This window comes from Erpetoichthys calabaricus, chromosome 9, assembly GCF_900747795.2.
Source record: "Erpetoichthys calabaricus chromosome 9, fErpCal1.3, whole genome shotgun sequence".
NCBI lineage: Eukaryota > Metazoa > Chordata > Cladistia > Polypteriformes > Polypteridae > Erpetoichthys > Erpetoichthys calabaricus.
In genome coordinates, this window is record NC_041402.2 from 96,449,748 (window position 1) to 96,461,308 (window position 11,561).

Below are 11,561 nucleotides of genomic sequence, written 5' to 3' on the forward strand. Positions count from 1 at the left end.
AACACATTTAAATAGGCTGGATGACTGACTGCACAATTGGAGACATGTGTAATACTAATTAAAGAACAGCTAGTTTGAAAAATCACTGTAATCCAATTATTTATGATCTTTTCTAGGGGTACAAACAAATGCGTCCAGGCCATTTTGAAATATCTTTATAGAATAAGCAATATTTTATCTCTTTTCACACTTGATTGGCTTTCCTTAATGACATATCAAAGGCATGCAGGTATGAGACAGTTGTTTTTCAGTTAATCATGTTTCAGGAGTCATACTGCACTTTTTCAATGAACTGTAAGGAAGCCAACAAATTTTCCCATTTGTCTGCAGCTGGCAAGTCCTACATTGAACTGTCACCTTAATCATAGCTGGTTCTTGCATGAAATTGTGCTGTCAATGCATTTCTTCTACAGAGACATTATTATATCTCAAAACATTGTATTATACTTTCATTATGTTAAATGAAATTATCAATGATTAGCTGAATTATTAAGTCGGATGGTCTATGCAGTCACTTTCAAATTAAAGTATTTGAAAATCACAAGCCAAAGTGTTGCCACGAGGTGCCCTGCCGGCGGAACACCACCATATTTTGAAGTTGTGTGTGTCACACTAATCCCACAACTCAATGTAAAGCAGTAATGACATTTTTACATACCCAAGGATGTCTTCTTTGAAATAAATCAGAAGCTTCCATGTTGTCTTTTTTTTATTAGTAACATATGTGATTTGCACATGTCACAGCGCATCACGCCGACAGAACACTGCCATATTTCACAGTTTGTTTGTGTTTGTTGCATTAAACCCACAACTTGATCAAAAGCAATAGCTGAGTTTTTTACATACCCAAGGGTATCTTCTTTCAAGTAAATCATACGTTTCCATGTTGTCTGCTCTCTTTCATTAGTAAAATATGTGACATATAAATGCAGAGGTGAGCAGCGGAGCACAGCTGAATGAATCTACTTTTATCAAAGTTCCTACCTATGTCATACACCATATACACTGAAAGACTTACCATTTGACAACTGAGTTTCAAACCTTTTCAATATTGAATAGTTGTTTATGATTGTTCACTTGTACTATATGTCACAGCCATTCATAAAAGTCAGAAAATATATTGTTTATGCAACAGGTAATCTTTACGCCTGGTGCACACAAAGTTCTTTGAAACTGCATTGGGATTGTTAGGCTGATGTGCAGTCAGTCTTGAGTTTTGTACTAGGGAAATTTCTTCTTCAACAAAAAGAAAACCTATGGTTGAGGAAGGCCAAGAAAAGTTCATATTGATATGGTAATACAGTATAAAGAACCTCAGTCACAGTTTAGAATGATGCATTTACTGATGGACTTGATTTGATGCTGTGCTTAAATTGTAAGTGCTGCTTAGTATAACTTTTAAAGCATTTTGACGTGCACTTTTACTGTTCAAGCGTCATGGGTCAGTTACCATATCCAGATGCTGTCTGCTGCATTTTCTCCCAGTGGTAGTTTTCTGAGCAGTGCCCTTCCAGTTTCAAGTTCTTTGCATACTTTCTCAAAGTTTCATGCAAGGAGCCTTTTGATCGAAAGTCACTGGCCTTGCGGATTTTCATGGGTGGATCACTCTTCAATTGAATGTGTTTGTGTCTTGCTTTGCCAAGCTGCTGCTCACAGTTTGATGTGGAGACCCAATCCCCCATACCAAATGTCACTGAATCACACAATGCCAGCTTTCATTGGGGACTGCTTTTCGATATTTTGTCATTGAATCTCACCAGTCTGCCACTCACAGTTTCATTTGGGGATGAAATGTCCTCACCTCAATCAAGTGTCACTGTATCATGTCACTAATGTTGAGGTGTCATGATTACATGAGGGGGAAAAAAAAATAACATTTGAGCTAGTGTCTTGTTCACGGTATAATTCCCACTTCCACTGATAGACTGCGGAGTGCAATATTATTATCCTGTTTATAATCACGTTTGCTTCACTCTAATTGGCAAACAAACCCACTGCACTCACAATAAGAGACTGTGGTGGGCTGATAGAAAATTTACTTTTTTTTTGGCGTTATATTTAATTGGTATTGATGTAAACAAAGGTTTTTCTTTTAAAATTTTGGAGTGTTGTACTCACTGTTCAGCCAGCTCCTTTATTACATAAGCAAAGTAATAGCTGTTTATTTTGGGCATGTAATTTAGGCGCAAAAATGCCAAAAATCTCTTAGTGCATAAGGGGTTAAACCAGAGCTGCTTATTGTGTGTGCCCCATAATGAACAGGTGAACTATTTATGGATTGACCCTGCTGTGTGACCAGTGTGGTTGGAATAAGCTCCAGCTCTACTGGGCCATGTACCTGAATACTTGTTTCTTAAGACAGATGGATGGATGGAATGACAGATTGATAAATACTGTAATCTTGCAGTGATTCTGCACTGCAGCTCATGTAAGCAAGTAAGAGATGTAGGGTACTGAAGTAGGTCACAGTTTATACTAGTCGTACTTTTTTTGGACATTTTATAAATAGTTCTATTACAAGATGTGGCTTGCATGTGAGCAACGTAGTTAGAAAGGTTGTATCATTCACTAAAGAAGATAAACATTCTCTCTTATTTTAGGAGTTGAGCAACTGGTAGTAAATACTTATTGTGAAAACAACCTATAAAGCTTGGTTTTGATTTGAAAACACTGACTCTAGCTCATTTCCTTCCCATTAGTACTGGTTAATTTTGCCTTGAAAAATGAAGTGATGTGCATTTATACTACAATCAATCGAAACCCTCTGGCTGCCCCAGTGATGATTTGGATGTTTAATATTAAAGAGGGTGAATATTTATGTAATACGTTATTTTGTATTTTATAATTTTATTTAGGCCACTTTGCAGAGATCTGTTTTCACTTGGACACAGAGTTACTTTCTGCTCATTACGGTCAAAAAAGCCAGTTAAATCCACTGTGTTTAAATGTTCTGTAATAATAAAATGTGAAAACTTCCAACTTGTTGAATACTGGAAGAAACTTTAAGTAGAGACTATAGGTTGGTCCTTGTAGTTCACAGGTTTATGATTCATGGATCTGTCAAATTGTGAGTTTGTCCTAATTAAAATTGAAATTATTTTGTGAGCTTTGTAATCAATTGAGGGTAATCACAGACAATGCTGTGTCGGCTCTACTTAAATGGACTGCAAATCTAGGCAACCCTGGGAGTACTGCATCATTGGGCAGCTCTAAAAGTGAGCCATAAGAAACTAACATGATCGCAATCAGTGTTGTCTTTTTGTTTCAACTTTTCAGTGCATGATTGGATTGCAAATATACCCATTGGTTTACAGATTTCTCTGGATTTTTGTTTTTGTCCAGTGCCCACTTGTTGTTGGGATTTTGTCTGGGTTGGAAAATGTTTCATTTTGGACGTATACAAGTTGGAACTTCTCCCAACTTCTACAAATCTTCACTTACATCAGCATCACAGCAGGACAAAACTTTACGGATGGTGTTCATAGGGGATTTCACTACACAAATACAACACCATTACCTGCATCTGTGAAACTGGACTGTGTTTTATATCATTTTTGCGATTAGTCTTTTGATTGTATTTGTTTTGTATCTATATTAATTAATCATTCTTGTAGTTTATTACTATAAATATGCACATAACTTTATTATAAGTTCAAATTTGCAAAAAGTTGCAGTTTACTAAAGAACTTCAGAACTATGCACTTTGTCTGGGGGATTCCATGAATGTTTATGTCGACAGTCAGCCTCTTACATTTTATTTTCTTGGCTAGTGATCATTCTATCTTGCGTTTCTCGTAATATTTTGTGTCTTATTTTAGTGAAATAAACTTAAAATATACAGTAATCATGGGTCCAAAATATATTTGCAGGGGTCCTGCACCTCTAACCCCCATAAATCATAAGGGATAACTGTATATCAGTAAATGGATGATGACCATGATTTTTTTTAAATTGGAATAAGGTGTTGTTTTTTATTGTAATGCTTACTATTACAGTGATCCCTCGCTATATCGCGCTTCGCCTTTCGCGGCTTCACTCCATCGCGGATTTTATATGTAAGCATATTTAAATATATATCGCGGATTTTTTGCTGGTTCGCGGATTTCTGCGGACAATGGGTCTTTTAATTTCTGGTACATGCTTCCTCAGTTGGTTTGCCCAGTTGATTTCATACAAGGGACGCTATTAGCAGATGGCTGAGAAGCTACCCAGCATACTTTTCTCTCTCTCTTGCGCTGACTTTCTGTGATCCTGACATAGGGGGATTGAGCAGGGGGGCTGTTCACACACCTAGACGATATGGACGCTAGTCTAAAAATGCTGAAAGATTATCTTCACGTTGCTATCTTTTGTGCAGCTGCTTCCTGAAACGACATGCTGCACAGTGCTTCGCATACTTAAAAGCTCGAAGGGCACGTATTGATTTTTGACTGCTTGTTTTTCTCTGTCTCTCTATCTTTATGTCTCGCTCTCTCTCTGCTCCTGACGGAGGGGGTGTGAGCTACCGCCTTCAACAGCTTTGTGCCGCGGTGCTTCGCATACTTAAAAGCTAAACAGCCCTATTGATTTGTTTGCTCTTCTCTATCTCTCTGACATCTGCTCCTGACGGGCACTCCTTTGAAGAGGAAGATATGTTTGCATTCTTTTAATTGTGAGACGGAACTGTCATCTCTGTCTTGTCATGGAGCACAGTTTAAACTTTTGAAAAAGAGACAAATGTTTGTTTGCAGTGTTTGAATAACGTTCCTGTCTCTCTACAACCTCCTGTGTTTCTGCGCAAATCTGTGACCCAAGCATGACAATATAAAAATAACCATATAAACATATGGTTTCTACTTCGCGGATTTTCTTATTTCGCGGGTGGCTCTGGAACGCAACCCCCGCGATGGAGGAGGGATTACTGTACCTCTAATGCCATTCCAAGGTGTTATGAAATAACCTGATTAAACTAGCAGCAATGACAAACACTGCAGCATATGTAGAAGATAGTAGAAAGGAAAAAACGGCCAATTGCAACACTTTGGTACAGTTTTTAAAAAGTAATATAACCCGTCTCATTAGTAGCTTTTAACAGAAGTTTAATGTAGTTAAATGATAGTGGATTTTAATCACAATGTAAAAGAAAAGTAAACCTCATCTTACATTCTTTGGCAAAGATGAGGATTTTCAAATGGACTCCATAAAGCCAAAGTAGAGGCTTAAGAGTTTGTTACACATCAGTTCTTTTTTTTTATTCTAGTTTTGATACTTGTTGCAGCATTATGAATCGACCATTTTTTATGATCCTACATATTAAGAGTTGAGTATGAATTTATACCTTTACCCTATTTTAGAAAAATTGGATATTGATTGTACTTTTAAATGTTTGTTTTACATATTGAACAAAAACACATACTTTTAAAAATATTTTTATCCTAGTAAAATCAAGTTTTAAACTTTATAGAAATGTGAGAACTAAAAAGGATTTCAGTGCCAAAAATAAACACATACATGTCTTGTGGATTTAGTCATCTGAAAAAAGTTGTTTGCGATATTTTACAAATATAATTGCTATTTTTCCTCATTTGGAGCTATAGGCTTGTGATAAGGGGCAGGAACCCTTGTATTCATTTTGATTGACCCTATAGCCACATATAGAAAAAAAAATGATATATTAAAGATAGTAACACAGCCAGATATGGTTTCCTTAAACAAAGCTGAAAGCTGAAACGTTTTTTCATAAAAGCATGAAATAATTAATTATATGAGAGATACACCATGTCTAAATACAGTGAGTGCCCCTACCCCTCAAAAAGCACACTTTTGAGTAAGCTGCTTTAAGGTCTCTACTAGAGACTGTAAGGTGAAATCATACATTTTTCTCTCAGGCATTACAGGCATGAAATGGTGAGTGGCAGTACAGGCAGTCCCCGGGTTACGTACAAGATAGGGACTGTAGTTTTGTACTTAAGTTGAATTTGTATGTAAGTCGGAACAGGTACATTATTTTAATAAACGCTGTTGTTGACCGACTGTAACCAAGTGCTCTGCCAATGAATGATGGAGTTTCACCTCTCTGTGACCTTTTTATTATTTCTACTTTATTTTCAATGGTGACGGTTTTTCTCTTCTTTACTGTATCACCAGCACTTGCATCAGATTTGTGTTTCAGAGACGTTCTTGAAGGGTGAAGACAAAAGGTTAAGATGAGCTCTTCTGTACAGCTATCACAGCAGGCAGGCATCCCTCGTCAGCACGTCTGGTGTACTGACAAGAGACAACTTCCTGCTATGTACGTAACAGTACAAGCAGGCTTGCTATTGAGAATGAATGGGAGTAGCGAGGGGAGGTTCACCACCCACCCACCACACAGTCACCTCCACTATAGTATGCAGCCTGCAGCATGCGTCCGCCCACCGAGAACGAACACCGTGTGGCCAAAGGTATGTAGTGAATCACCCACTACCGCCCCCATTCAACAGGCAGCCACCCGAAGCACACTACAATGCTACCCCCTGCCGCCCTGTTCAGCCACAATCGGGTCACCACTTGCGATTCGGGGGGAGCCGTGTGTAATGGGTGGGCAGTGAAACACCCTACACTGCTCCATCCAGCCTGCGTCCAGTCAGGAGCAGTAGCTGCGGCAGTGTAGTGGGCGGACATCGAACCACCCCATTAAGGATCAGTCCTGCACATGAGCGATAGCTGTGGCCCCAGTAGCTATGGACCACAGCTTACCGCTCACTTGCCGCCGGGAGCCGCCCCAGGGACACTACACTGCACGAGCAGTGAAATCGCACCCTTCCAGCCACTACTTGCAGCATCCTCCGGCCAAAGATGCCGGAGCGGCAGTTAATGAGGCGCATGCGTCACAGCTGCGGCCTCGTTCGTAAGTCGTAGGTTGGGTGTCTGTAACCTGGGGACTACCTGTATGCTGTGTTTTTTTTTTTTTTATATATCTTTAATATTTTATCATTAGTTACTGGAGTCAACCTTTAATACTGCACCAATTGTTGAACAGATTGAATAATACTGATTGTGCTCATGTGAATCACAAGGTGCTTTTGTTTTGTGCAACTAATGCTAATTGTCACCACAAGGAGCCTTTGAATGTGAACCCAATGGCTCATCTGGGACTGTTTTACATTATGCTGCATGGTACAAAGAATTTTCAGGATGTGAAATAAACAACTGTACAGAAGACAGGCGATTCATTAAAATGACTATAATAGGAGCCATGGGGTTAACATCTTTTTTTTTTTTTTTTTTTGTACTTTCACAAATAGGGCATTTGGTTTATGTGTCCTTTTTTTCAAACTATGATGACAGCTTTGTGAGAAATGTAAAACTGATAATTAGATTTGGAACTTCTCAGTTGTTCTGTTCTTCTGCTGTATGCATTTGCTACCACCTGAGACTTAAAGGGAACTCTGCCAAACTGGTATTCCCATTTTTCAGAGCTTGTTTTAACAATTTTTTTTATTGATATGCATAAGTAGTCCTATTTTCCAGCATAGAATTCCCTTTTTAAAGGTATTCCAAAGACATATATATTTCAATTGGTTTTTGTTAGACAGACTATTTAGTTGTTTATCACATTTTCAATATTTATCTTCATCAGAAGTATAAATAAATGCTAGCGAAAATGTTAACATACAGTTACCTATATGCTCACTGTGATGGACTGGTGTCACGGCCATGTAACTCCAATAAGAATAAGTTGCTTTAAAAAAATAAAAATCAGTTTTGTCAGTCCACATTAACCAAGGTAGGCTACTGAAAGCAAAAACACAAAGTTGTTTAGGTTGTCATTGTTTTGATGCCAAATGTCTGTGATATAGAATTGGGTGATGCTTAATTTATTACTAATATTAGCCACTTTTCTTTTGTGGTTTTTAAGAAAACCATTGCATTGCTCCCAAAATCAATTCATTTTGAATAGGCTTATAGTTTAATCATTCACAAAATTTTAATCATCTTTACATTTTGCAGATTGAATGATATTTTAATTATGGTTGGTCGGAAATAGGTTAGAAGTGTATTGTTTATTCTCAAATGAAGGATTTATAAACTATAAACTGTTATCCAGGATAGCATGTTTATACAAGGGTCTTGTTGTGGACTGACGCTTCATCCAGGGTTATTTTTTGCCTTCTATCCAAGGCTGCAAAGATGGATAGATGGGTTGTAATTAATTGTTTGCTCACTTAAATAGCAATGCTATTGTACTTGGTAACTCATAAATTTATACTGTTTTGGAATTTAATATAAAAAGTAAAAGAACACAAGTGGATCAATGTCCATAAAATTAGTAGATTATCATAACATACCTTCTAGATGCTGTCAAATAAAAACATTAAAGGTAACATTTGATTTTTTTTTCCTTAAGCAAGATAAATGTATAAATAGATATTGACAGCTCTTATAGCTTACTGTTTTAATTTAAACTAAAAATGACTTTGCAAGATACATGTGTATAGATAGTTCTTGAAGCAGTTTGTCGGTTCATAAAATGTATATTTTAACCGGCAGATCTTTGCACTTTTATTATTGTGATGTGAAATTCTTTAATGGATATGTATTTTTTTTATTCTAGTTTCCTTCTCCGAATTCCACAATTGGAAATTCTTCAGCAGAGCCTGGAAGGCCTGTACCCAAATTTTCTCCAAAGCCAGCTGTCCCACCACCAACTGCACCAAAGCCTGCTGTTGCTAACATTCCTTTAGACAAGTCAAGCCCACCACCGTGGGCAGCAGAAATCAAAGCTCGACAAAGCCAGGCCAAGCCAGCACAGACTTGTGTTACAGAGACTCCACCTGCTGGCGTTGGCCCTGTCCAGAATCGTTTCTCACCTGCTCAGGCTGCCGGTGAGGCCAGAGCACGGTTTAACACACCTCCTATCAATCAGAGCCCACAGTCCAACATTGGCCAGAGTCAGGCTCGTTTTACCACACCTCCAGTTGTGAAGCAAGCTCCTGCATCCCATCCAGGCCCAGGTTCCCAGGCTCGTTTTACCACACCTCCAGTTGTGAAGCAAGCTCCTGCATCCCATCCAGGCCCAGGTTCTCAGGCTCATTTTACCACACCTCCAGTTGTGAAGCAAGCTCCAACATCCCATCCAGGCCCAGGTTCCCAGGCTCATTTTACAACGCCTCCAGTTATTAAACAGGCTCCTCCTCCTCATTCTGGTAACCCTCAGCAAGCTCCGTCAATCTCCTCTCCAGCTACAAGTCATGCTTCTCAAGGCCAATCATTACCTTCGGTAGGACATACTTTCCAGACTCGTATTAATCCTCCAAACACTGCTGGTGATTCAGGAAAGGTGGAGACAGGATTAGCACCATCTATTCAGAATAGACCAATTGGAGGCAAAAGCCAAAAGGTGAATATACTATTAATTTATTTAAGTTAAGAAAGTTTAATTTGATATGCTTTAACTTTAGACTCTGTTAGATTGTCATCCAGCTTTAAAAGCTATATTAGTTTGTTGTGCTCATTTGTAAAGTTAATATAAAGCAATACAAACATCTATCATTTTTGGGAGAGGAGGTTACTACTGTATATCAATTGTATTTTTAAGGTTTACTACATTACTGAAATTTGAAATGTTGTCAATATTATAGCCTTCTGCTGTTTTAACTTTTTTTTCCAAAAGTAGTTTGTTTTATTTTCTCTTATGTGTACTTACGCTTTACAAGTATACTCTGAATTTACTTATATCTGTATGTGTAGTTTTTAATGGCGATCACCATATTTAACTAAAATGTGTTGAAGCCTTAAGATGTTGTTTGCATGTTGCATTTTTTCATTTATTATTCTTTATTTCTATATACCTGTAATGTTATTTATGATTGTTAGCATTATATGAAATATTTTGGTATCAGACAAAATAAAAAATACAAATGCATTAATGCTACTATAAATACAGCAGTACAGTCAAAATAGAATTTCTCAGAGGATAAAAAAGGTAGCAATGGGGAAACTATGCTAAATTAAAATTTTAATTAGCTGTGGTTTAGTTTTCAAATGACAAAATGATTGCTACATTTTCTGATTTGTTCAAAGTTACATTTTTTGTATGAGTTTTTATGCTACTTTAAATTACCCATCTAGGATTTATATTGTAATAATCTGTACTTTCTGAGATAAAGTACATGTTGTTTTAAACAATTATTTAAACAAAAGACAACAAATGGCCCAACCTGCTATTGATACCTGTTAATTTTTTTTTTAGGATTCAGACTCTGGTGTACCTCTCACCATGAAGGAGGTAGAAGAGTTGGAGAAAATGACCCAGAAATTCATGAAAGACATGGATAATCCCCCTGTTATTCAAAGCCCAGTCACAGGTATTTTGAAACTTGAGCTTGTATCCTTTTAGTAATTTCATACAAGTACAGTATATGTGTAAGTAATGCCCCGTGCTACAACTGTAGTCTATACATTGGACTCCTAAAATGAATGTTGAGTAGAAAAATGTATGGTTTTGTGAGACTATTACATGTGATAAATATGGTGCTTACGTAATCCGCTACCTGCTATTTTACATTTCACCCCCAGATTCTTGTGGAATGTGTGCCCAACCGCTGTCTCGCACGCAGCCTGCTGTTCGTGCCATGGATAAGCTGTTTCATACGGAGTGCTTTACTTGCATCTCCTGTCGAAGACAGCTGCAGGGTTTCCAGTTCTATGAGGTGGAGGGCCAACCACAATGTGAAGATTGTTATGTGGTAAGAAATATCTTATTACATTTTTCATTCCTTTTGTCTTTCGTCTGTATTTTCCACAGTAGTGATGCTCTGATCGATTGGCCGGCTGATTTTAAATTATTTTTTTTAGTATCTGCTTTCCCAAGGTTTATGGTAATTTAGTTATAGTTACTCAAAATATTATGTTGTTGAGCATGTGCACTTATAGTTTTGCAGCTGAAACTTCAGAGAAACTAACAGAGAGCAGCCAGGCAGACTTTAGAAGAGAGAGAATATGGAAATAATTGGCTTTTAAATGAAGGAAAATGGAGTGATAAGTTGATAAAAAAGATGTTGAGGAGTCATCCTGTACATGGAGAGAATCATATATGACGTATATGTTATTTAGCTATTTTGGAATGAAATAAAAAAGGAGTGCAACTTCAGCAGAAATTAAAGCTGCTTTAATACGTTAAGAATTTTTCATTTTGACCTTTATTAAAGCACAGATACTTTGTAAACAATAGGCTTGTTAGCTTAAGATCCAAATTTGTCTGTTTTATGCGTAAATGTGTTAAGCTTGTTAGCATTACATCGACTTGGTAAACATTCTATAAACAGTTTATTAGAATTGTGATTTGTAATTCTGACAAGCATTTTTTTTGTTGTATGTTTTCTGGATAACCATGCTGTGCACATAGATTACTAGTTAAAAGAAAGTATGGATTTTAAGGAGATTTTCATTTTTGTTTCTTGTTTTTTGTGGTCACTAAACTTTGATCCTACAAATTTCATTTTATTAATAAATAGGTAAAACTAGTTTTCTTGAACTTTTGTTTTTCATTGATGTTTGTGTTTTTAATAATTTTAGTTTATATAGTTTTTACAGTCTCA

At 37.1% G+C, this 11,561-nt stretch overlaps 1 protein-coding gene across 3 annotated transcripts in view; it reads left to right on the plus strand.

Moving 5' to 3' along the window:
• zyx (zyxin) overlaps nt 1–11,561 on the plus strand; it is a 46,264-nt gene that overhangs the window by 31,578 nt on the left and 3,125 nt on the right. For 2 of the 3 annotated variants that reach the window (XM_051931707.1, XM_051931708.1), the window contains exons 5-8: nt 8,576–9,041; nt 9,108–9,361; nt 10,214–10,328; nt 10,540–10,709. In XM_051931707.1, coding sequence (XP_051787667.1) covers nt 8,576–9,041; nt 9,108–9,361; nt 10,214–10,328; nt 10,540–10,709 — 1,005 coding nt within the window. The remainder of the gene's footprint in view (nt 1–8,575; nt 9,042–9,107; nt 9,362–10,213; nt 10,329–10,539; nt 10,710–11,561) is intronic. The other variant, XM_051931709.1, reaches the window with a different exon arrangement.